The following is a 25,906-nucleotide window of genomic DNA, read 5'->3' on the forward strand; positions in this document are numbered from 1 at the left end:
GTTTCTTTTAATAGAAATAAAAATATTTTCACGGGCCTCTAAGTATCTCATGACCCCGAAGTATCAGCCTGGTCTTGCCTAATAGATAAGTGGGTCCTGGGGGCTCCATCAGGTATGCTCTTGTGGATATTAAAGTGTCTCGGAAGCTGTCAGGTGCTGATGGCTGTAAGGGTCACGGTCATTCCCTTAGGAATGCTCGCCCATCCTCCTGTGCGTCCAGCATTCCTGCCGTCTACATACTGAATGCCATGCTTCGATGTCAAGTTTTCCAGTAAGAGGATGCCCTCCGGCCTCTCCTTTCAGCCCCTGGGCATCAAGCAGATGCGGGGCTAGTGGTTCTGATGTGGAGGTAGCAGGCAGAGATCAAGCTGGGTGGCCCAGAAGCTCCTTTAGACTTCGGGGGCCGGGAAAGGCAGCTTTGGAGACCAGATGCCCACTGGCTCCTTTCACAGCGGCCCTCAGAGTGGTAGTAACAGCGCCCTCTAGTGGCCAAAAATACTTCCATGCTGTGCCTGCCTTAACTGCCTTCCAGAGGGGCCCCCAGAGACCAGAGCCTCAGGCTTGTGTTGACGTACACATGTTTGCGTTTGTCTAACCCCCTCCCTCAATCTACATGAGATTTGAACCCAGTAATATAACTAAATCCACAACTATCTGCCGTGTGTTCATGTGTACCCAAAGCCTAGATCACTGCTGTCCGTAGAAATACAACGTGAGACAAAGGCGAACCACATATGTAACTTTAAATGTCCCTGGAAAAGGAAAAGGAAAAAGACGGAATTAATTTTGATAACGTGTTTTATTTAACTCAACACATCAAAATATCATCCTTTCAACAGGTCATCTGTATAAAATTATTTATGAGATAGTTTAAATTTTTTTCATTGGAAGCCTTTGAAATCCAATATGCAGTTTACATTTGTGACACATGTCAATCAGAACATTGAATTTTCATTGGAAATACTTATCTGTATTTTATGTACTTCATAAATTTCACAGCTGAAAAAGCAGATTCACATATCTGCATTTTCCAATCATACCTAAAAGCTTTCCAATGACTGAATCAAGTAATAGTTTTGAAATTTAAATGTAAGTTAAACTTAAATAAAATTTAAAATTCAGTTCCTCAGTCAGACTATTGACATTGCAAGGGCTCCACAGTCACATATGGTTAGTGGCTCCTGAACTGGACAGTGCAGGCTAGATCATGAAAACAGTAGCAGGAAGAAAGCACGCCCTTGTGAAAAGGCCTATCTCCCTGTGGAAGAGAATTATTCATACACTTAAAGCCTCTGGCCAAGGTTTCCCGAGTGAGAGGGTCGAAACTTACTTGGGGCATTTGTAAGGACTGAAGATGGCGCACGCACGCCCACAGATTTGCCTTTGAAGGTCTGGGGTAGGGGCCAGGAGAGTGTATTTTGGATAAACCCAGGGACCACACTTTGAGAGTCATCGCACAGTATCTGGCAGATGTGCCCCTGGTTCCTGCTGGTTCTGGAATGTAACAGGCACTGTGTTCAACCAGGACTGCCAAAGACAGGCCCACGGGCAATCCATTGGAGAATGGGGAGAAAAGATAAATATAGGTGTTGTTATTATTCCTTCATGTCTATTTTAGCTCACGGTTTGTGTAGTTTATACATAATTTAGTCCACATATGTTGGGAGAACATATTAAAAGATTTTTAATCAATAGGGGCAAATCCAAAAAGTTTTAGCACTTGCATTAAACAATTGTTCCTATCTTCAAGGAGCTTAGAGACAGGAAGATAATGTCTCAAGTGGATAACCATAAAACAGGGCAGAAGGGAATACACAGCTTAAGGAAGCTACAGCTGGAGTTCTGCCAGAGTTAGGAAACAGGAGTCCTTATTTCCAGCTGCGCTGACGAGTCAACAAGACACGGTAAACAAGTACCAGGAACCAAGACAAATAGCCTGTGAGATGGGACTTGTGGGTTCATCAAAGAAGGACAGTCTCCCAGAGGCAAGTGTAGGGTCAAAGGCATGGAGAGGGGAGAGCGTCAGTCGTGTCTTCAGTGGAAAGAACAACTTGACTTCTCTGAAGCAGCGTGATTATGGAGGTACCTGTGGAAATGTAGGCATTTGGACTTTATTTAGTGTTTAAAGAGGGATCATTGCTTCTCGCTGCTATGATCATGACTTGCTTTAATGATGGTGAACCTGGTACATGAGCAACAGGGCAACTTGACCTAGTTTGAGGCTCCTGCTTTCCTACATGGCCTGGATCTGGTGATCCTGAACCCCAGCTCCTGTGCCACCTGCCCTGCTGGCAACCTGGGGCAGCAGATGGATGAGGGACACCATGGTCCCACCATCACCACCTGACAGGCACCGGGCTCTGCCCACAGGGCACGCAGAGTCACCATCGCACTGAACCTGCACTTTTATTCCAGGGATTCCCAACGTTTGACAGGGTGGAAGCCCTGTGGCCAAGACGTCTGGATCTGACCTGGGGACCAGATAAACTAAGGCTCAGAGCCAGACCTGCGGTAATGGAAGAAGCGGGCCCCACCTGCACAGGTTTTAGGATCTGGGGGTCCAAAATCTTGGAGCCAAGGTTGCCCCTGAGCCCCAGACCTTTCATTTGCAGGCCCTGAAAGTTTCACAGGAAGCAGTGATGTTCCTGCACTGTCTGGCCCTGGGGATGCACCCCCAGCAATCATCCACGACTCCCTCCCCGCCTCCCCGGTGACCAGGCCCAACACGGCCAGCCAGCCACGGTGAGAGCACAGAGCAGCCAGGGAACAGCGCACAGCCCGCTGGCTCCAGATCCAGCTGGGCAGCCCCCTGAGAAACTCCTGCACCTGCATGGGAGAAAGTGCACCAGGCAGCTCAGAGGGGACACCTCCCAGGGTCCGAAGCATGGAGAGAAGGTGCACCAGGCAGCTCAGAGAGGACGCCTCCCAGGGTCCGAAGCCTAAAGGAAGCCTGGCTATGCCGGCGCGTTCCGGAAGCGCCCCTGCCGCTGCCGGCTCAGGTCCTCAATCAGGCCCCGAAGCATCTGCGTCCAGTCGTCACCCTTCCGCATCGGGGTACAGCGCGCCTCCTTGTGCTCCAGGGCGAGGATCTCCGCGGGAGTCTCCGGGGTCAGCCCGGCAGCCAGCACGGCCTCCGGGAACTTGGCTGCAGAGGCGGGAGCCAGACAACAGCGGGGAGGGCTGCGGAGGCAGGGCAGGTGGGAACAGGGGGCGGAAGACAGAAGACAGCGGGACAGGTACAGAATGAAGGCCAGGAGGGAGAAGAAGGAACAGGGGAAGGGGAGAGGTAGGGTGCAGAGAAAGAGAGAGAGAAAAAGACCTGTTTGGTCCCTTGAACTTATCTCTGCAAGCAAATTGCTCCTCCTTGTTGGAGGCCCAGCTCCCCCTTCCAGGACCACAGTCTCAAGACACAGTTCCACGCAGCACCCATCATGCTCATAAAAGCCATCTGTGGGACTTCCCTGGCCGCCCAGTGGTTAAGACTCTGTGCTTCCACTGCAGGGGGGCATGGGTTCCATCCCTGGTCAGGGAACTAAGATCCCGCGTGCAGCAAGGGGCAGCCAAAAAAAAAAATGTCCATTTGTTCACATTCCTCTCTCCCCTGCTTGGGGAAGAGGAGGACCCCTGAAAGCCAAGGGGTCCCCCCGACACACAGGCACCCACCACCTGTACCTGGGCTGCCTCCTGTCCACCTGCTGGTAATGGTAGCTCACAGCCACGGCCGAGTGAGGGCACAGCAAGTACTGGTTCTCTTCCCAGCAGCGGCCCATGGTCTGGGTGATGGCCTCATCTGACACTGACTGAGAAATTACTGCTTCTGAAAGCTGACAGGTTTCAGGGTCAGAGGGGTGGGAATCAGGGCTGAGGGGAAGTGGGGAAAAGGGGAGAAAATTCCCACCACGTAACATAGCCAGATATGCACCAGAAACGCAAATGAAACGTTCAGATTGAATGGCTCAGATCCAGCTCAGAGAAAAATCTGGTTTCCCACGTTTCCCAGTTTCAAATGGATTCACTCAAGTTAGGGGAAGGATACCTTTGAGTTTCAGGTCAACACATTTAGTTAGAATTTGGCTCATGAATCAGCAAATTAGTGTATGTAGTCTTGTTCGACAACGGGACGGAACACAGGGTAAGGGCACTCAAGCCTTCCTGCTGCTTTGTTGTTGGCACGCCCCCTTCCTGTGGATGTGAGAATAGCTTCCCGTCAGTTCCCACCCAGCTCTTGTGGCACCTCCTTTAGGAAAACTCCCCACTACCTTTAGAAAGAGGAAGACTCCCTTCTCAGTGCTCCCTTGGTGTAGATGGTTTATTTGATCATTCTCTGAAAATTCACTGCATGCTTACAATGTGCCCAAAACCCTGCATATACTCAACTGCAACCAATAGAGACCAGAGGGCATTATAAATTGTTTAGATACCTTCCTGACCCATTAGGGTTCACAGAAGACAATGCGTGTGTTTTATTTATCTTTGTATCTCCAGCACCAACCATAGCTCCTGACTCATGGTCAATATGTAATATGAGTGAGTGAATGAATGAATGAATGAATGCTGCTCCAGCAGTTGGAATATCTTCCACGTGTACGGCGGGGGAGAGAACGAAGAATTGGGGGATATGGTGTCTGTCTTCATGGAGCATCTCATTTACATGAGGAGAAGGATTGTGGATGTCAATACAAACCATTAAATAAGTTGAACTTTGGCTGTGTTACGGTCCGAATGTTTGTGTCCCTCCCAAGTTTATATGTTGAAGCCCTAATCCCAATATGATGGTATTTGGAGGTGGGGCCTTTGGGAGGTAATTAGGTCATGAGGGTGGGGCCCTCATGAATGGGATTAGCATCTTTATAAGAAGAGGTCAGAGGGCTAGCTAAATCTCCTTCCACATATGAGAAGGCAGACAACTGCAACCCAGAAGAGGGCCCTCAGCAGAACTCAACCACGGCACCCTGACCTCAGTCCTCCAGTCTCCAGAACTGTGAGAAGTACATCTGTGTTGTTTCTAAGCCGCCAGTCTGTGGTACTTTGTTATAGCAGTCCAAACTAACTAAGACAGGTTGCACCAAAAGCAGCATAGATTCCAGAAGACAGAAATTCCACTCCAGTCTGTGTGGGTGTATCTAGTTCTGGAGACAACCCTTTAAGATGGACATGGACCACTGAAAATTACGTCATGTAAGGGACAGCTAAAGGAAGGCTTAGCAGGTAAACGAAGATTCTCTTTAAGTATGGGGATCAGATGGCTCACCAGTGCACAAGCTAAGAAGTAACAGGTTCTAGCCTGATATAAAGACCTTCATAATGATTAGAGCTGATGTGAGGTAGTGAGGTCCTAGGCACTGGAGATATACACAGTCTGGATGACGATTTGGTGGGAATGTGGCAGAGAAAATTAAAAGCAAATTCAACATATGAAATTCTTTTTTTATATTAAATAAGTTTTCATCGCCAGGTTACCTTAAAATAAAAGCAATCCCTCCCTAGGCTCCTACCCATCTGAGGAGATAAAATTTCTCCTTCTTTCTTTTTTTTTTTTTTAAAAAAAAGCTAATAGAACAATAGTCTCTGCTCATACTGGATGGGAAAAGTGGCTTCCAGTTATTATTGGAAATCAACAATAATAAATAAAAACAACAGTTAATATATTAAGCCCTATATTGCCAGGCAGTATACAAAGTTCTTCATGGGTATTATTTGACTTAAAATTCAACAATGCTATGAGGCAGGCATTCTCTTTATCCCCATTTTATAGATGAGGAAATTGAAACACGGAATTTAAGAAACTGGTCCAAGGTCTCACAGCTGGCTTGGAGTTAAGCCCCACCTGACTCTAAACCAATAACCTCTACTGCCTCTCCTCATTCAACAAAGAAATCCACATGAAGTGACGGCAGGTGTGCCAGGCTTATAGTAGGTGCTCAAGAAACAAGCATCCCCTTTCCTTGAACAGATTTTCAAACCCCAAGTCTGGTCTTGTGGCTGCACCTTTCCCTTCTCCGTGGTGTATGGGTGGTAACTGACCTTGCTGTGCAATTCCTTGGGCAGACTCACACCTCGGGTCCTTTCAAACTGCTCCATGAGGGCTCTCGTCACCTGGCTGTCAGAGCCAGAGAGCAGCCAGAAGATCCTCTCCATGTTGTACGGCACCTGGGCAGAAAGGCGGGGTCCCGAGGGTCACGCTGACCTCAGCCCTTGACCACCTCCACCCAACCAACACCTGGGTCAGACCTGCACATCGCCTCACAGGCCCCACCTGAATGTCCATAGCTGATGCCAAGGTTGGTTTGACGGCCTCAGACAGAGAGAAGTCTCCCCGCTGGACGGCCCTGTGGATGATGTCATTGGAGTTCACTGCCACGACCAGGTGGATGGGCAGGCCCATCTTCTGAGCGATGAAGCCAGCTTAAGAGAGGAGAACAATGGTCTCTTAGACACAACACCAAAAGCACAACAACACAAGAAAAAAAAGTAGATAAATTGGACTTCATCAAAATTAAGAAGATTTTGTGCTTTTGGAAGCTTTTGTGCTTCAAAGGAGACTATCAAGAAAATGAAAAGACAACCCACAGAAGAGGAAAAACTATTTGCAAATCATATACCTGACATAGGACTTGAAGCCAGAATATATAAAGATTTCTTACAACTCAACAATAAAAATAACCCAGTTAAAAATTAGGCAAAGGACTTGAGTACATATTTCTCCAAAGAAGATAGACAAATAGCCAATGAACACATGAAAAGATGCTCAACATCATTAGTCATCAGGAAAACACAAACCAAAACCCCAGTGACATACCACTGCATACCCACTGGGATGGCTAGAATCAAAATGATAGATAATAACAAGTCTTGGTCAGGATGTGGAGAAACTGGAACCCCCCCCCCATACACTGTTGGCTGGAGTGTAAAATGGTGCAGTCACTTCAGAAAACAGTCCAGCAGTTTCTCAAAAAGTTAAGCACAGAGTTCCAATATGACCCAGAAATCCACTCCTAGTTTCTATATACTCAAGATAACTGAAAGCAGGGCCTAAGCACAAATGTTCATAGCAGCATTATTCATAACGACTAAAGAACGGAAACAATCCGAATGTGCATTAACTGATAAATGCATAAACACAATGTGCTATAGCTGTACAATAGACTAGTATTCAGCCGTAAAAAGGAATAAAGTACTGATACATGCTACAACATAGATGCGCCTGGAAAACATTACACTAAGTGAAGGAAGGTCAGACATTGGATGATTCTATTTATATAAAATGTCCAGAATAGGAAAATCTATAGAGACGAAATAGATTAGTGGCTGCCTAAAGCTGGGAGGGATGAGGGGAAATGGGGAATGACTGCTAAAGGAACAGGACTTCCTTTTAGGGTGAGGAAAATGTTCTAAAACTGATTATGGTGATGGCCGCACAAATCTGTGTATACTAAAAACTATGAAGTTATATACTTGAAGTGGGTGAATTGTATGATATGTGAATCATAGAGCAATGAAGCTGTTACAAAAAAAAGAAGGAAAGAGTAGGAGAAGGTGACTGTGCCCTGACACTGTTCCCGTGCCAAACCCTGCCCCCAGGCAGGTACTGACACATGCTCGCCACCATTTGCAGAAGAGAAAATGGAGGTTCTGAGAAGTTGAAATGACCCATCCAAAGCCTGCTAAGTGGCAGACTAAGGATTTGAACTAGGTCTGTCTAAGTCTAGAGCACATGCTGAGTCCCCTGACTCAGTCTCCTAGAACCAGCGTCCTCAGACTGCATCCCCTGGAAAGGGACTGAGGGGGCACAGAGCAGCCCTAATAGCAGTGTCTATTTGCATGGAACAAACAAAGAATTCCTCACCCTGAAGGATGGAAAGCCCAGAAAGGCAACGTGGTTTGGGGGAAGGTTCCTACTGCCATGAATGGCTTATCTCTGATGAGTAGGTGAAAGGAGTTAAGGATAACCGCACCGCCCAACATCACTCTTAATTTTGCAAAGCACATTCACAGTCTTATTTCACGTGATCCTCAGTAAACATCATGATATCCTTGTATGACAGAGGAGCGACGGAGGCTCAAGGGGTCCAGGGGCTTAAGGTCAAGCAGCTAGTTCCTGATGGAGCAGGGCTGGATCGGAGTCCCCTCTGCAAACACTGCTTTTGTGCCAGGCGCTGTGGCAGATACTGGGATGTGTGCAGGTGGCATCACTCCCTGGAGGGTGATGCAAATGGGCAGCCATGGAGGGGGAAGAAGGCTGAGCCATCCTTGTCTACCAGCCAGCCTGCCGTTCTTTCCATCCCTGCGTTAGCTGAAGTCAGGAAGCCTCCTGACCGCTAAGATACTTTCATGGTCTCACCTAAGCTCTCCTGGACGCCCATCAGAAGCGATGCCACTAACAGAACCATCAGAAAAAAAGGCATGCCAATCAGGAGGCATGCTTGTGAGGATTCAGGCTCTGGAGCCAGCCTGCCTGGGCTGCCATCCTGGTTCTGGGACTGACTGCTGTGTACCCAGGGGCAGGCTGACCAACTTCTCTGTGCCTCAGCTTCCTCGTTATAAAATGGAAATAATAGTATCGTCCCCCTCATAGGCGCATGTGAGGATTTAAGGGGTTAATACGAGAGAAGCACTTAGAGCAGTACCTGATGCATCGTCAGTGCTTGATAAATGTTAAGTATTATTATAGGAAATGATTTGAATGCCACGTAGCTCTATTGCTCTTGACCCTCATAAAGTTCACAGACACGCATAAAGAATCTTATTTCTGCGAGAGATATGGTAAGTGTTCCAATCTTTGATAGCTGAGGAGCTGAATCTAAGAGACAAGACGTTTAGCGAGTAAAGGACAGAACTGGCACAGAAGCCTAAGTCCAGGACTCTTTCCACATCACACGGTCTCCAGGGAAAACACGCCGTGCCAGGCGAGCCCTTATCTTCAGAGCGGGCAGCTGGCTGGAGCTGGGAGGAAAGTCCACGTTCCTGGCAGAGGGCACTGCCAGCCGGGCCAGCGGCTGAACCTTGGCCTAGTCTCCCCACGTTCTGCTGAGCAAACACATCAGATCAGGCAGCCGGAGCACCTCGGGGTTAACCCATCCTCCTTCCCCTGTGGCAAGAGGCCAGGATGTCACCCCCAGGGAGTTGGGGCAAGTTTTCTGGAAGCTTCTTGTGTGTCATTTCCCATCACTTAGGACACAACCTTTATCCTCAACCAAAGTGCAGCTGGGAGGACGGGGACCACAGGCGTTTTTCTGGAAAGCCCATTTCCGCCCAGGGGTCTCCTCACCTGCGAGGCTACCGGCACCCCCCGATGGTACAACCACCTCCACGGGGGGCAGTGGGTGCAAGTCTAAGGTTGGTGCACACCGGAAATAAGCGAAGAAGTGGTGGGCCATTTGCACGAGGACCCGGGACCAGTTGATGGAATTCAGACTCATCAGACTGTGCTCCTTGACAAAGGCCACGTCGGCAAACACGGCCTTGATGGGCTCGTCCAGCTCATCGCTGTTCCCCTCCACTGTCAGAGGAGAGAGGAGAGGGAGTTATCATGAAGGACCCCCCGGGGGCCAGCACGTGCCCATAAGGTCAGCATGTACTCCTAGAGACCATCCTGCTGGGACCTTCACTCAAACCACGTCTCATATCCTTGGGGTCACATTTCCAATGTTTCTACCATTATCTAAAACGAAAGAAAATGTCAGCTTTCTGGGATATGGGGGAGAATTCCTCTTTGTATTCCATGCCCTCTTCCCCAGTCTCCGGGGATGGTTTATCAGATTGTGAGATGGTGAGAGGCTGGGCTTTACTTCACCATCCTCCATCAGGGGCTGGAGGGAAAGAGTCGCTCTTCCCACGTGGGTCCCTAGTCCAAGTTGCATCCCTCAACCCAGCCCAACCAGCAATCCAGCCAATATTGTTCTCTTGTCTGAAACCTGGGTCTGTTTCTCCACTGGGTCCAGACTTGGAGGACGGTGGGAGAAGATTATCAGGGGAAATGCCAGAGTAGGCACCGAGGTTATTTTTTTTTTAAAATAAATTTGTTTATTTATTTATTTATGGCGGAGTTGGGTCTTTGTTGCTGCGCACGGGCTTTCTCTAGTTGCGGCGAGCGGGGGCTACTCTTCGTTGCCGTGCACGGGCTTCTCACCGCGGTGGCTTCTCTTGTTGCGGAGCACAGGCTCTAGGTGCTCGGGTTTGCGGCATGCGGGCTCAGTAGTTGTGGCTCGCGGGCTCTAGAGCACAGGCTCAGTGGTTGTGGCGCACGGGCTTAGTTGCTCCACGGCATGTGGGATCTGCCGGGACCAGGGCTCGAATCCGTGTCCCCTGCACTGGCAGGCGGATTCTTAACCACTGCGCCACCAGGGAAGGCCGGCACTGAGGTTACTATTCATTCCACCCTTCATCGTGTAGCAGTGATGAGGCTGCAGGACTGACTCCAGATCCATGTACAGGGGGGATATTTGCTGGGGTGCTAGGAAAAGATTCACTGTTTTTAAGAGAGAGCCACAGGAAGAGAGACTTGGTTACCTTCAGTAACCATCATATGCCACACGAGGAATGAGGCTGAATGGAAGATGGAGCAGAGAACCTGGCTCCAGTGAACCAGCCAGTCGGGAGCCTATCCCACCTCTAGACTTCCAGGGACATGAGCTGAAAAGTATCCCTGTTCAAGCCAGTCTGAGTTAGATTTTCTGTTACTTCCAACCAGAAACATCCCAAGTAATATGTAACTAGCTCTTGTTGATTATCCTGTGCTTAAGAAGAACCAAGTATACAATGTATATGGAAATGCATGACTTTAGAAAACATTAGTGTCCAACACACAGCAATCCAGGTGGCCCATCTCTACTCCCTGAGCTCACCAGCCCAACAGAAAACACATGCCCACCGTTAGCTCCCGAACTAACACACATCCTCCTGGAAACCAAATCAGAAGATTCCAGAAAGGAAGGGAAGAATTTGAACAGTCCTGTTTTAGAAACAAAAGCTAATTCCTTTAAAGGTTCCTTTCTTATTTTCTTTCTTTCTTTCTTCTTTTTAAAATTTTTTGGCCATGCCACACAGCATGCGGGATCTTAGTTCCACAGCCAGGGTCGAACCCACGCCACCTATGCTGGAAGCGCGGAGTCTTAACCACTGGACCACCAGGGAAGTCCCTGCCACTATTTTTCAAATGTGCACCATTCTCCACCCCATGGTCAGGAACGGCGCTTCTACACATGCCCTTAGGTCAAAGCCTTCCAACATCTGTGGACAAGGAGAGAAGGGCGTAGGTGCAGATTAGAGGTACGAAAAGCTCTTCTCTGCTTTGATTCTAGGTAAAGACAGTCCTAGATTCATAAAGAGCAATTTTGGTGCTTAGGGTGTAACAGGGACACTCAGGAACCTGAACCTTGTACATTAAAATCTTGTCGTGACTGCAGGAAAATGCAGCCAGATATGGGTAATTCATTACTAAGGCTAATGTGTAAGATTTTTGCCAACACCCGCCTCAGCTAAACCATAAACTTTTCAGTGGAATGCGTATGTGCTTGCTAAAGAAAAGAGTAGAAGGGGCTTTTTGTTTGCTCTTGAACAAACAGACAAAGAATATTCATGCTACTCCCATGGGTAAGGTTCGTTCTCACTGTTCTTTTGGTCCTTGACAAAATTGGTGTTCTATAAAAACATCATCTATGGGATTATAACAGGAGGCCAGGCCAGTTATAGAAGGAAGGTTTTCTGCCACCACATTTGCTGTCCTGCCAGGTGAGTGACCAAACCAAGCCAGGCCACCTGGACAGCTTGCCCAAGGCCACAGCGCACAAAACCTCACCAAGACCCCTACTGCTCATATTCCAACCCCTTCCTTGGGGGGCTACCTGGGGGGTCGTAGGGTGTCAGAGGTAGAAATAAAAAACAAAAAGTATGACTCCACTCAAACCCATCCCGCCTTCCTACACTCTTGAACTCCGTAATGATTAAACGCACTCAGAACAGATGGCCAGACATTAAGGAGATGGTTTTTGCCTCTCTGCAAACACAAACGCTACGATTCGTGATGTGGCTCAGGAAGGGGGGTCACTAGCAGTGGGTCCCACTGAGTAGCTTCTTATTTTAAATACTGAGACCTGCTAACCAAGTGCATAGCTTAGTTGATTCAACACTGCAAGGGAGGGCATGAGCTGCCAACACGCGACGGCACATTCTCTTAAAAATAATTATTAAACGTGTTTTTGCCATCTGAACTTCAGTGCCCTGGGACAGAACCCAAGTCAGTTGGCTCAGGCTATGACTCTGGGTAGCTGCCTGTAGATATGGACCAGCAGGGTGCACATGCAGGGAAGTGGCATTCTCTGGGGTATGATTTTCAACCTGCACTTCCTCGGTTGTACTGTCAGTATTGGTTTACACACCTGTCACCTCCAGTAGTTTCTGAAACTGTGTAGCCACGAGCCTGCTCAGAGCTAAGTCAAGGCATACACCAACCTCTAAATATGACTGATGAAGGAAGGGAAGGAGAGAGAAAGGGGAGGAGGAAGGATGGTCAGCTAGTCGATTGACTAGTTTTGTTCCAGCCCATCTCCCAAAACAGACCACTCGAGGCAAAGCCATGCTGTCCCCGGAGCCTCTGTCCCAACACTCACCTCCAAACACGTGGACATTCTCTCTCAGCACTGTCGTCATCTGGAGCTCCTGAATCTTTGTGCAGCGACCTTTGGGCAGCAGAACAATGATGTCCACGTTCTCTGCCCCCTGAACACTCTCGATAGCAGCACTCCCTGTGTCCCCAGAAGTTCCTGGATGGGAAGAAGGAGGAACCCTCCTCTTTAGGACGAGGGAGATGGAGAAGGAAAGCAATGGCCCCTAAAGCACTGTCGTCAAGTGAGGCAATATCCTGGAGGGTAGGAACCCAGTACTTAATCTGGGGTCCTTGAACCTCCAAGGGGACCACGGATAGAAATCAGGGCATCTGTGAGCTTGGCGCCATACCTTCTGTGTATTTTATGTATTTATTCTATTATTATTCTAAGAAGGTTCCACAGCTCCACCAGACTCAAAAGGGTCTGTGGCACAAGAAAAGTTTAAGAACCCTGCTCTATAAATTAGGAGGTTGGGATTACCATATACACATTATTATACATAAAATAGATAACCAACAAGGACCTACTGTAGAGCACAGGGAACTGTCCTCAGTATTTTGTAATACCCTATAAGGGAAAAGAATCTGAAAAAGAATAGATAGATAGATAGATAGTTAATGTATAACTGAATCACTGTGCTGTACACACACACACACACACACACACACACACACACACACACAGACACACTCACACACACAGCACTATAAATCAACCATACTTCAATTTAAGAAAAAGAACCCTGCTCTGGAAGAACCAATAACACACTCCCCGAGAGACGTCAGTGGAGGGCATCCTGTGGGCGGACCCTGGCAAGCTGGGGCACTGTAGGGCTCCAGGGCGCACGGCCACGATGCACACCTACAACCACGGTGATGTGTTTCTTCCTCTTCTCCAGGAAGTACTGCAGGAACTGTGCTGCGCAGCACAGGGACAGGTCCTTAAACGCGTAGGTGACCCCATGCCACAGCTCCAGCACGTTCAGCCCATTCCTCAGTCTGGATAGATGGACCACCTCTTTGTGTCGGAATCTGCTGAAGGCTCGGTCGATCAGATCTGCGAGGGGAGAGAGGGGACGTTGGACGGTGATTAAAGGCCATTCTCTTGTCCCTCAAGTTCACTCTCAGTCTCTTTACACTTTTACATTTGAAGTTTCTTTCCCTTGTTACCAGATAAAAAGACCAGAAGTTTTTATCATAAAGGATACTGTGTATGAATATAATTGTTTAATCCTAGGAAAAACGTCTGAAAAGGCATGAACTAAACTGTTCATGGATTCCTCATAGTGATGGCTCCAGAGACCAGAATTGGTGCTGTAAGACTTTCATTTTTCACTTTATAAATTTCTTCATCATTTGGATTTCCTGTGTGCATGTATTCCAATGAGATTCAATTAAACCATTGCATAAGAAACAAAGCAAATGTCTCATCTCTTCTAATTTTCCTTCCTAAAGACAGAGACTTGTTTGTTTTTGCATTACTTAATCTCACACCTGTGATGCCAGAAACTTGAGATGGTTTACTTAGAATCCTACCTAAGGCTAAGGTCATCTAGAGTAGTGTTTCTGAAACTTTAATTAGTGAACCAATCACCTGGGATCTTAAAATGCAGGTTTGGGGTCTGTAGGTCAGAGAAGTCTGAGAATTCTAATATGTACCCAGGCAACACCATCAGTGCGGGTCATCGAACTACATTCTGAGTCCTCTTCTTCTCAGCCCCAAACTCTCACCATTACATTTGGTCCACAGACCAGCAGCACTATTATCATCTGGACATTTGATAGGAATGTAGAATTCTCAGGCCCACCCTAGACCTACTGAATCAGAATCTGCATTTTAAAGATATTCCCACAGAGAATCTGTAGGCACATAACAGTCTGAAATGAGCTGGACCAAAACACTCTCAAAGTCCCTTCTGGAATTACCATTAAAGGAGATAAAACAGCAATCTGAGGGTCTGGGTGTTTTATATGCAGGAAGGAAATACCCCACATTCAAGCATCTCAGGACAACAGCGAAATCCCTTGAAAGGGTTTTTAAAAAATAAGCAAAAAAAAAAAAAAAAAATCTCCGCAGATCACTTTGGCATTCATCTCACTGGAGGTGGGAGCTGGAATGAATGAACACTTTGGGGATATTTCCAATTCTGGGATTCCAGAGTCTGGAGAAAACTCCAAAGTTTCGGAAATGTGGCTAGGGACCTCCTAGGGGTTAAATGATGGATTTGCAACTCCACGGTGGGCTGGGCTGGCAGAAGAGTGAGATGGGAGAGTAGAAAGGCAGGGTCTGCTCACCATTTAAGTCATCTCTTGGAATGAGCTCGGGGCCAATGAAGAGGCTACACAGCTCCTTCACCAGGCTGGGGTAGGAGACCACACTCCACTGACGCAGGGTGTCTCTGTCCAGCTGAGGCAGCTTCTCGGGCATGTAGAGGCCCCCATCCGGAGCATAGCCAGAGAAAAGGGCCCCTTCAAAGTCAACCCGTGGGGCCATCCCCCGAGTACTGACGTACCACATGATCCTGGAGGCCTGCAGAGGGAACAGTCCCAGAGACACTTGATCTCCAAGCTCAGTACCCCATGGGACCATGCTGAAGTACACCCAGCCCCTTCGGCTAGCCCCTGGGCCATGATCCAGACTGGGAGGCTGGAGCTCTGTGAAATCTCAGGCCAGCTTCACCTGAGACTGCGCAAATCCTGACCTCACCAATCAAAATGAGGTCATTCTACTGACCTACTGCCACGGGAGAGGGGGTACTGGAGCATTCTGGGAAAGGAGAACACTTGGTCCTCACTGATGAGGAAGAAGTCCTTGGAGTGGGGAGAAGGAATAACACTAATAAGGCACGTGTCATTTTGATACCCCCTCGATAAGGAGAGGATGACACACTTGATTACACTCCCTTTTGAGAGATGTATCTTCTGCTGCTAAAAAAATAATCATCACCTTCCATGGATTTTTAGCAATGCTGCCTATAACCTAATGGTTCTCCACTCTGGTAGTTTGTTGCAATCAGCCTGGGAGTGTTTAAAAAAAATACCCCTACTTGGGACTCTACCTGGATCAATTAAATTGAAATCTCTACATGAGGCTCCTTGGGTGGGTCTAATATGCAGCAAGGATGAAGAATAGGGTGGCCAACCCATCCCAGTTTGCCCGGGACTTTCCTAGTTTTAAAACTGAAAGCCCCAAGTCCCAGGAAACCCCTCAGTCCCAGGAAAACTAGTACGGTTAGTCATCCCAGGTGAAAAGCAGTGCCCTGCCTCTCAGCCCGATCCTAAAATAGTTAGAAGTGCTGATATGCTACTCTTACTATCATCTGGCCCGGCTCACTGGTCCTGTCTGGAGGCAGAACTCTGATTAGCATGGAAGGGGATATGGTCCAAGGGCACCCCAGGCCTAACTCTGGTCACACTTCACATCAGTTAGGTTCCCGGGAGCCAAGAACCATGTTAAGCAGCTGGGCTTGAGCTCGGAACACCTTTCTCTGGATCATGGCTGTGAATTCTGATTATAAATCCCCACAACACCTCTGGGGATGAATTTGACTAGACATAGCTCTCAGTACCAGCTTGGACTTACTTCTGTGCCAGGGCCAGAGGGGAACCCCTGCCCTCTGGGGACAAAGCCACCTGAAGCCTTCCACCTATGAGAAAGGGAATGAGCTAGCATTGACCTGGAGGAATTCTGGTTCCCTAGACTGTGACTCTGACACACCTGAGCCCAGAGCAAGTCCTACATGGGCTGTCCTGTGCCACGCCCAAGCCTACGAACACGAATGCATCCAACTTTGAGAGGCAGAGACAAGTTGAATTGTCCAAATCATGAATCTTTTGAAAGTGAAAGTGGACGTTATTAATAATTACGCTGAGACAATGGGGATAAACCAGAACCGTCTCAGGCAAACTGGGACATATCACCTTGTATAGGGGTGCACGGCACAGAAATGAAATCAGGCAACTCCAAAAGCCAACTGCAGGGAGTACGCAAAGAAGGCCCAGTGTCTCACAAACCACAACAGGGTGGGAGGGCACAGGGCTAGCAGTGCCTTCAAGCAAAAGAGTAATTTCTGTAACTCTGCGGCAAGGGTTAAAGCCAATGCATAAGACCCTGGAGTAACGGGAGGGCGGTCGTGCCTGGCCACTTCCCGGGGTCCGATTAAAGGCAAGAAGACAACCGGGCTGCCAGAGAAGCCGTGGCAAGCATGAGGGCAGTCAGAGCTACAGAGAAGCGCGAAAGAAAATATCTGCGGAATGCACTTTCCCGGGGCGCTGGTCTCCGTTCCCGCCTCCACCTGGCCCAGGAACAAAGGAGAGGGCCTGAGGCCGGGCTCTGCACATGTCAGTGGGAAGAAGTGGACTGATAAGCACACGGGCGGCTGTCTGCACCAGGAAGGGCCGCCGCCGCCGTTCTATCCAAAGACCCCAAGGGGCAGCCTTCTGAGGCCAACACGGCAAAGCTACAGGCGCTATACACCACTGGGTTCAGTGTAAGGTAAATTGGAGAGAGAAGCCCAGTAGTAGAAGCCGCTGCCACAGGACGTGGAGAAGCTGACGAAAAAAATCAGGCACTCTGGTTGGACTGCTGTATGGGGGCTCCAAGCATCCGACGGGGACTGAACTAAGGGGCCTCTGGCGCACGATTTTATAATTTGCCCCTGTGACTCCGCTGGGCCCTATTCCAGGTTAGAAAAACTCTGACCAATAATCTGGATGAAAAGCAAGGGAAACAAGAGAGCGCCGCAAGACAAGGAAACGTTTCAAGAAGGGTTCCTCCAGGAGGCGAAGAGATTTCTGAGCAGGGGTGAGGCCATGGGGAAGACTTAAACCTCTGCGGCCGAACCCCTGGCAGCCGATCGCTGACCTCGTACTGCGGCCCCTGGGGTGGAGGCCCCGATAGGCCCACGGCAGGCGCCGGCCTCTCCAAGGTCACTGGGCACCAGTCCTCCGGCTGGCCTGGTCTTGAGCCAAGACGGTTTTGATAAGGTCTTAGGGATAAGGCTCCACTCCCAGCCTCTGAAAACGCCGCAGACTTCTCAGTGTCGGGGCTCTCTGAGAATTGCAGAAATCCTGCCAAAAGTGCAAAGCATCGGGAACGCTCAACCCTCCCGGGTTCCTCCAAGTCGCAGCGCCCGAACTAGAGACTGAAGAAAGGGGTTAGGGAGGCCGATCCAGCCACGCTGAAATCCGGGTTCAGCAAAAGTTCCAGAGCTCAAAAGTCTCGCTACCGATTACCCCTGAGAGGGCGCCGCGATCGCTGGAAGAGGACCCGGAAAGGGGACCGGGGGCCGGCGCGCGCGTTCTGGAGGCTCGGCCGCTGGGGCGCCCGCTCGCGTGGGGGCGGAACCCCAATCCCCGTCCCGGAATCGGCTGGTTGGGCGGGAGAGTGGGAGGGCTGCGGGGTCCGGGCCGGGTGCGCTTACCTGGTGCCAGGCCCTGGGAGTGGCGGGGCGCGGCCCGGGAGGCGGATGGGGCGCGGCGGGAGTGCCTGGTTCCGGACGTGCGCGCGGGACGCGGGGGCAGCGGCCAGGCTTCCGGTCGGAGGATGAACCGGGCCACCTGGCAGGGAGGCTAAAGGCGGAAGAAAGCGGCGTGGGAAGAGGTGGAGGAGGGAGCGACAGGGAATGCTAACGAGAGGGAAACCATTTATTCTTCACTTAGTATGCTTTTCTGGCACTTTGCTAAGCGCTTTATTCACAGTCTCTTAAATCTTCCTTGCAAGCCCCGGAAGCACCACATCGTCGCACGTTGCAGGGTAGAAAACAGCGCAAGATGCAAAGAAGAAAGGCCCTTATCGTCTCTGGGCTTCATGCTTCCCACCTACGAAAACTGGAAGGCTGACAAACTGTTTCTCAAACTAGGGTTAGTGAGTCAGGAATTCAGAATCCACAGGGATACGTGACATCGTATTGTAGGAAAACACTTTTTATTAAGCACAGATATATTCTAGGGTAAAATGCCTCCCCAATTTATTTTAAAGAAAAAAAGCAAGACGTGAAAAAATGTCTTCCAGATATAGCCAAATGCCCTTGGATTCACGTCCCTGCTCCTGGGACCCGACCCACTTAGATGGCAAAATTTGTGGAACTGGATGTGACAGATGCCGGATAAGCTTTAGACTTGCCTCTAGGCCGGGCTTGGTCACTGTAGGTGGTCCCACTGGGCGTCATGGGGATGGAGGGAATGGCCGCCCTCTGGTGTTGCCGTTACTTCTGCTATCTTCCTTCTATTTATGACATTCTCCTAAACCTGTGGTCTCTGCTTACTCAAGTTACCTGCCCTCCAAACTTTGGCCCACACATGGTGTCCACATCCATATAGGTCCACGCACCTGCCGTCGACTGACTCCAGTCTGAGTGGGTCTCAAATTCCTGAAAGAGAAAGTCTGACTGGTCACTGCTCAGCTTAGAGATTGTTGTCATGGAATTCACACAGCGGCCAGAGGGACCATTCCCAGAGAGGAATATAGGTCAGGAAGGGACCTGCAAAGAGTTTCCATCCCCTGCATCAAGTGTACTTAATAACTCAAAGGCCAGGGAAACTGAGACCCATGGCAAAAATGCCATAAGATGCCGCAGAGTTTGTTACAATACTCATAACCAACAAAGCATCTTCTACTGCTGGACGCTTCTTATACGTATGGTTCTTTTTTTTTTTTTTGGCCACGCCGGGGCATGTGGGATCTTAGCTCCCCGACCAGGGATCAAACCCACCTCCCCAGCACTGGAAGGGCAGAGCCTTATCCACTGGACCACCAGGGAAGTCCCTGTATGGTTCTTATATGTACTAGTTATGCACCCTTTTCTATCATACTAAATAACGTCCTCCATTTCTGAATTTATTTGGAATAGCAGTAATTGTGCCTAATTAATAAGAAGCAGATGCCTTTTAATGTTCTGATAACTGGTTTTACTCAATAACTTTTGATAAACTTGTAGAATACATTTGAGAAGGGTACAAACAGTTCTGCAGTTAATATTACTTCGTGTTGCTCTTTTTTCTATTTTCTTCATAGCATTTATTGCTCTCAGACTCATGTGCTTGTTGGCTGTCTTTCTCTCCTCTCTATTCTAATGGAAGCTCTATGAGAGCATGGACCTTATTTGTTGTATCCACCACTCTCTCCCCTAGAACAGTTACTGGCCACACTCAGTACATGCTTATTGAATGAATGAATAAAATGCATAGAAAACAAAATTGACTTGTTTAAAATATTAGCCATCTGGATGTCGCTGGTAACTCATTTAGCAAAGGCCAGCCTACAAAAGTTGATTGGATAGTAGTGTGAAATTCCATCACACTAGTGGTGGCCGTGTTAAACATCCCTGGAAAACAATGGTCAGCAAGAAAGTTTCAAGCTTCAGCATGAGAACGCACTTTTGCAGTTCCATACATTGAGAATTAGACAATCCGCATAGACTGAAGTGATCTTAAATGCAGAAAGGGAATCTGCAGGCTGTGAAACTTTCTTATTCCTCTGGGTGAGCCAAGCAACCATTTCCCGTGGCCCAAACCCGAATGTAGACCCTATTCTAAGAAACTTTTGATGGCGTTAGGTCAGTGGTTCTCACACTCCCAGGCGTATAAACATCATTTAGGCCTGTGCTTCTCAAACTTTAATATACCAAAGCTTCACCTGAAGATTTTGTTAAATATGGATTTTAATTCAGTAGATCCGGGGTGGGGCGTGAGATTCTGCATTTTTAGCAAGTGTCCAGGCAAGACCAATATTGCTGGTCTGAGAACTCCACTTTGAGTAGCAAGTACCTAAGAAGTTTGTTTTAAATGCAGATTCCCGGGTGCCATCTCTAATATTCTGATTCAGAAAGTCAGTGGCAGGGACCCAGGAATCTTTATTTTTAACTAGTGCCCCAGGTGACTCTGATTCAAGTGATCTGTTGGCATATTTAGAGAAGTTTTGCATTTGACCGTTGTAATAAAAAAAAAACCCTCAAGAAGAACAAGGAGGGCTTTCCTGGTGGCGCAGTGGTTAAGAATCCGCCTGCCAGTGCAGGGGACACGGGTTCGATCCCTGGTCCGGGAAGATCCCACATGCCGTGGAGCAACTAAGTCCGTGCGCCACAACTACTGAGCCTGCACTCTAGCGCCTGCGAGCCACAACTACTGAGCCCAAGTGCTGCAGCTACTGAAGCCTGTGTGCCTAGAGCCCGTGCTCCTCAAGAGAAGCCACCGCAATGAGAAGCCTGCACACCGCAACGAAGAGTAGCCCTTGCTCGCCACAACTAGAGAAAAACCTGTGCACAGCAAAAAAGAGCCAACACAGCCAAAAATAAATAAATAATAAAAGAAGAATAATGAGCTAACAAGCTGCCTTGAATAAAGGCAAAAATGGCAACTAGGGAAATAGGAAAAGCGTTTGGGGGGGATAGAGAGGAAGCTTTTTATGGGGACCCTCTCACGGGTGGTGAGGAAGATTGACTCAGGGTAATGCTCACCTTACAGTGCTTCCAAATGGCCTTTGGACACCTAAAAATGTCCAACACAGAAGTTCGTGAAGGGGTTAGTGACGTCACGAGCTCTTAGTATAGAGCATGACATCCTTCATGACAATGAGCCTGGATTCATATTTCAGGAAATAATTGGAGCAACAGCTCCTTTTTAGAGGCAATTAGAAATATAAGAGCATTAACATTTTACTTCATCCCCTATACTCTCCTCCTCGCTCTGTCTGCTCGGGCCACAATGGTGCCCACCTCTTCCAACATGTGACAAACATGGTGTCACTTCAGGTCTTTGCAACTGCTCTGTCCTCTTCCCAGAATGCTCTTCCTCTCGGTGCAGTCAGGTTTTTGCTCCAAGGTCTCCTAATGCGAAAGGGCTTCCAAAACCACTTGGTCTAAAACAGTACTTAGTTATCCTTCTACGCTGCTTTACTCTTCTCCATAAATATCACCACCAGACACTCTAGAGGGTCACTGGTTTCTCCTCACCATAATGGAAGCTCCCAGGAAAACAGGGAATCGTTCTGTTCCATTCTCTGATGTATCCCCTGTGCTCAGACAGTGCCTGTCATATAGTAAATGCCCCGTAAAGTATTTGCTTAAGGAAGACATTACTACAGCAACGGAGATGCTTTTCCCTCTCTCTACCCTGACACCTTCCCTTCCTCCTGGTCCCAAGGTTCTTACCAGCACCCTGACCGGGAATGAGAACAATCAGTTAACTCTTTTTAATAACTAATGCTGCGGGCTTCCCTGGTGGCGCAGTGGTCACGTGCCGCGGAGCGGCTGGGCCCGTGAGCCATGGCCGCTGGGCCTGCGCGTCCGGAGCCTGTGCTCCGCAACGGGAGAGGCCACAGCAGTGAGAGGCCCGCGTACCGCAAAAAATGCTGCTCTGAGTGTGGTTACTCTATTTTGTCTTTCTCAACAAATTATAGAAAGACAAAAGAGTAAGGTCAACATATAATAATTTATTACTTCAGGTGAGTTACAAAACGATAAGTGACCATCAAGTTGACACAGGTATTATCCACGGCATGTGGATGACACAGGTCAGGGTCACAGAGAACAAGCCTGAGACAACATGGGACACGAGTCAGGCAGGTCAGTCATAGATCAAGCCGAGGCTGGGAGGAGAGGTTGACTGTCTAGGACAGGGGTCAGCAAACTATAGCCCACGGGCTAAATCTGGCCCACGGCCTGTTCTTCTGGATACAGTTTTACTGGAACCCAGCTGTGCCCATTCATCTGAGTACCGCCTGTGGCTGCTTTTGCACTAAGACAACAGAGTGGAGAATCTGCACCATAGACCCTATGGCCCGTGTCAACTGAAAAAAAAAAATGCACAGAAGTTGAGAATTGTGTTTTATTCGGTGGACTGGCTGAAGACTTAAGCCCGGGAGGCAGCCTCTCAGATAGCTCTGAGGGACTGCTCTGAAGAGGTAAGGGAGAAGCCAGGATATACAGGAGTTTTTGCAACAAAGACCGGGTAGTCGGAACATTAAGAGATTACTATTAATTAAAGGAAACCAGACATCTCAAGTTAATGAATTGAGCGCTCTTCTGTGTATGGGAAGATGTAAAAGTCTGGGCTCATTGAAATCATTCCCTCGATGTGCGCCGCAGCTGTCTGGGGCCGGTGTCTTGCTTTTCTCCACCCTGAGTCCCCTCAGGGTGCACAGTGGGTGGAGGCTGCAGCGGCCAACGGCTTGATGGCCCCAACATCCTTTGTTTACTGATGCGACAGGCGATATTTTTCACCCACACCCGCAAAGCCTAATATGTTTACTATCTGGCCCTTTACAGAAAACGTTTGTCCACCCTGGTCTAGCAGCTTCTTCCTAAGTAGAATGACAGGCAGAGAGTGAAGGTGGGAAGTATTTGTCTGAATACTCTGTGGGAGACTCGGAACTTGTTGACCATCTATCTCACAACACGACTCCACAAGCAGAGTCAGGAAAACACCTGCCAAGGGAAGGAGGGAAAGCACCAGGGCCAGGAAACAATGCGAGTCACACAGGGGCACAGAGGGAAGGGGAACAGTTTAAAACACAGGAAACATTTTAGAAACCTATGATACTCAGCTGAGCTACCTGAAAGGAAGGAGCAAAAATGCTGGAGGTGTATCCCAAGCTGTAGGAGGGGAGGGGAGAACGGTCCGTTTTCCCTGGTGCAGAAATGGAGCAAGTTAGCCAGGGCTTGGGGACGGAGGCACACTAGGTCCCTGGGGGCAGATCTTAGAGACATCACAGTGTCTTCAGGAATCAGATATGATTCTATAAATCACTCCTGCATTGGTCAGTCATTGGACACGGCTACCCCGTGGGGGAGGTATGACCTTGGACGAGGCTGATACAATGGCTGTCTACAATTGTACCGTCAGCTGATACAACCTCCAAAGAAGGCTGTGGGTCGAAGGTCTTCTCCCAGCAGTTCCCAGCCGCTGGGGAAGAAGCTTTTTCTTCCTGAAGGAGTATGTGAGCAGGACATCACAGTATCCTCCACATTTAGAAAATGATTTAAGAGGAGTAGAGCTCTCATTCTCTGGAACTGACATTATTAAAGTGATGAACACTTACTCTGCCATTCACTCATTTTTATTCCATAATATATATATATATGATGTATGATTAAAGATATTTTATATATATTGGACACCTAAAAAAGTACCAGGCACTGGGCCAGGCTCCAGGCTCTGCCCATCAGGATCCCATAGTCTGCAGAGCAGCGGGGTAGGGACAGACCGAAAGACACACACAGCCCAACCGAGAAGTGCTGCAGGGGAAGCAAGCACAGGCCTGGCTCAGCACACAGAGTTGGGGCTCAGGAGATGCAGCCACGGCTTCACAGAGGAGGAGGCCCCTGGTCTAGCCTGAGCGACTCGGATTTACAGCTTTAGGTGGAACAGAAGTGGGCTTCTTTCTACCCATTCACGCCATGCAGAAAGCTGAGTGATACAGAGCTTGTGGCTCCCTTCTCTCGCGCCTGGTACTGCCAACCTGTGTTCCAACTCTCTGGTTCCTGATTCCAGCATAAACCAGGGTGTTTACATTCTTTGCCACTAGATGGCAGTATTCGGTCAAGAAGACCGGCTACCGTGGCTTATTGCTGTCTGTCCCAGTTCCGATTTTGGTTGATGCGGGGAAGGGGGGCACGGGGAGGGGTCTTGGGAATGGCAATAGGGTTTTCCATTTTTTTTACTTTAATTCATAAAATTGTATATGACATATATATCCATGCGCCTAAAGGATTGAAAAATCAAGCAAATACTGGAATATTGGTGTCCATGGTAGACTGGAAATTACTGCCTGATGTTTTCCTAGAAAATTGGCAAAACTAGAATTTTGCCATGAGAATTATTTTTTCTTACTGTGTCCCCCCTACCTCCTGGCCAGGTATCTGGTGTACAGATTGGTGATGTTATACTTAAATTCTTTTCATGATCTCCAGCTGGGACCACCTTCTATCACTTTTGAGTGTCCCGCCCACGCTCCACCCAGTGAGGAGAAAAAAAATTTCTAAATGCAGAGGATACTGTGATGTTCTGCTCACATCCTCCTTCAGGAAGAAAAAGCTTCTTCCCCAGCGGCTGGACTTTCTGTGGCAGTTGATATGGGGCACGTCTGGGGCATTCCCTGACAGCAAGACGACACAGATGTGCCCAGCTGCGCACCTGAAAACCACCACATAAGCCTCATGATCCTAATCTTCCATGATAATGAGTCATTGATAATATCTAAAGCTAAAAAAGGAATGAGAGGGGGACCTTCAAGGTGGCGGAAGAGTAAGACGCGGAGATCACCTTCCTCCCCACAAATACATCAAAAATACATCTACATGTGGAACAACTCCTACAGAACACCTACTGAATGTTGGCAGAAGACCTCAGACTTCCCAAAATGCAAGAAATTCCCCACGTACATGGCCGTGTGGCTGACACGGTCCTGGTGCTCCAGCTGGGTGTCAGGACTGAGCCTCTGAGCTGGGAGAGCCAAGTTCAGGACATTGGTCCATTGGAGACCTCCCGGTCCCATGTAGTATCAATCGGCGAGAGCTCTACCAGAGATCTCCATCTCAGTGCTAAGACGCAGCTCCACTCAACAACCAGCAAGCTCCAGTGCTGGACACCCCATGCCAAACAACTAGCAAGACAGGAACTCAGCCCCACCCGTTAGCAGAGAGGCTGCCTAAAATCATAATAAGTTCACAGACACCCCAAAACACACCACTGGACATGGTCCTGCCCACCAGAAAGACAAGATCCAGCCTCATCCACCAAAACACAGGCACAAGTCCCCTCCACCAGGAAGCCTACACAACCCACTGAACCAACCTCAGCCACTGGGGACAGACACCAAAAACAACGGGAACTATGAACCTGCAGCCTGCGTAAAGGAGACCCCAAACACAAAATGAGAAGACAAAGAAATACACAGCAGTTGAAGGAGCAAGCAAAAACCCACCAGACCAAATAAATATAGAAGAGATAGGCAGTCTACCTGAAAAAGAATTCAGAGTAATGATAGTAAAGATGATCCAAGATCTTGGAAATAGAATGGAGAAAATAAAAGAAACGTTTAACAAGGACCTAGAAGAACTAAAGAGCAAACAAACAATGATGAACAACATAATAAATGAAATTTAAAATTCTCTGGAAGGAATCAATAGCAGGATAACTGAGACAGAAGAACGGATAAGTGACCTGGAAGATAAAATAGTGGAAGTAACTACTGCAAAGCAGAATAAAGAAAAAAGAATGAAAAGAATTGAGGACAGTATCAGAGATCTCTGGAACAACATTAAACACACCAACATTCTAATAATAGGGGTCCCAGAAGAAGAA

At 48.4% G+C, this 25,906-nt stretch overlaps 1 protein-coding gene across 6 annotated transcripts; it reads right to left on the bottom strand.

The window, feature by feature from the left end:
* Window positions 1-780: 780 nt before the first annotated feature.
* On the bottom strand, window positions 781-18,159 carry THNSL2 (threonine synthase like 2). Of its 6 annotated transcripts, XM_067704435.1 has the most exons (10): window positions 18,028-18,087; window positions 17,469-17,674; window positions 14,900-15,134; window positions 13,467-13,661; window positions 12,609-12,761; window positions 9,269-9,499; window positions 6,257-6,405; window positions 6,025-6,150; window positions 3,673-3,824; window positions 781-3,180 (listed from the first exon to the last, which is right to left on the bottom strand). In XM_067704435.1, exons 3-10 carry the CDS (start codon window positions 15,120-15,122, stop codon window positions 2,955-2,957), a joined length of 1,455 nt encoding a protein of 484 aa, XP_067560536.1. In that variant the 5' UTR covers window positions 15,123-15,134; window positions 17,469-17,674; window positions 18,028-18,087; the 3' UTR covers window positions 781-2,954. The 6 variants fall into 6 exon arrangements, with proteins under 6 accessions (XP_067560536.1, XP_067560531.1, XP_067560532.1 ...); XM_067704430.1 differs by lacking the exon at window positions 17,469-17,674 and having other exon boundaries at window positions 18,028-18,159; XM_067704431.1 differs by lacking the exons at window positions 17,469-17,674; window positions 18,028-18,087 and adding an exon at window positions 17,307-17,440.
* Between the last annotated feature and the right edge of the window lie 7,747 nt (window positions 18,160-25,906).

This window comes from Pseudorca crassidens, chromosome 14, assembly GCF_039906515.1.
Source record: "Pseudorca crassidens isolate mPseCra1 chromosome 14, mPseCra1.hap1, whole genome shotgun sequence".
Lineage (NCBI taxonomy): Eukaryota > Metazoa > Chordata > Mammalia > Artiodactyla > Delphinidae > Pseudorca > Pseudorca crassidens.

Excerpts from the sequence above, each read along its gene's own strand:
- THNSL2 (XM_067704430.1), bottom strand. The coding sequence starts at position 15,122 with ATGTGGTACGTCAGTACTCGGGGGATGGCCCCACGGGTTGACTTTGAA. Across the intron at positions 9,500-12,608 it reads GAATGTCCACGTGTTTGGAG|TGGAGGGGAACAGCGATGAG; the intron begins GTGAGTGTTGGG and ends CTCCTCTGACAG. Across the intron at positions 6,406-9,268 it reads GGGTGCCGGTAGCCTCGCAG|CTGGCTTCATCGCTCAGAAG; the intron begins GTGAGGAGACCC and ends TCCTCTCTTAAG.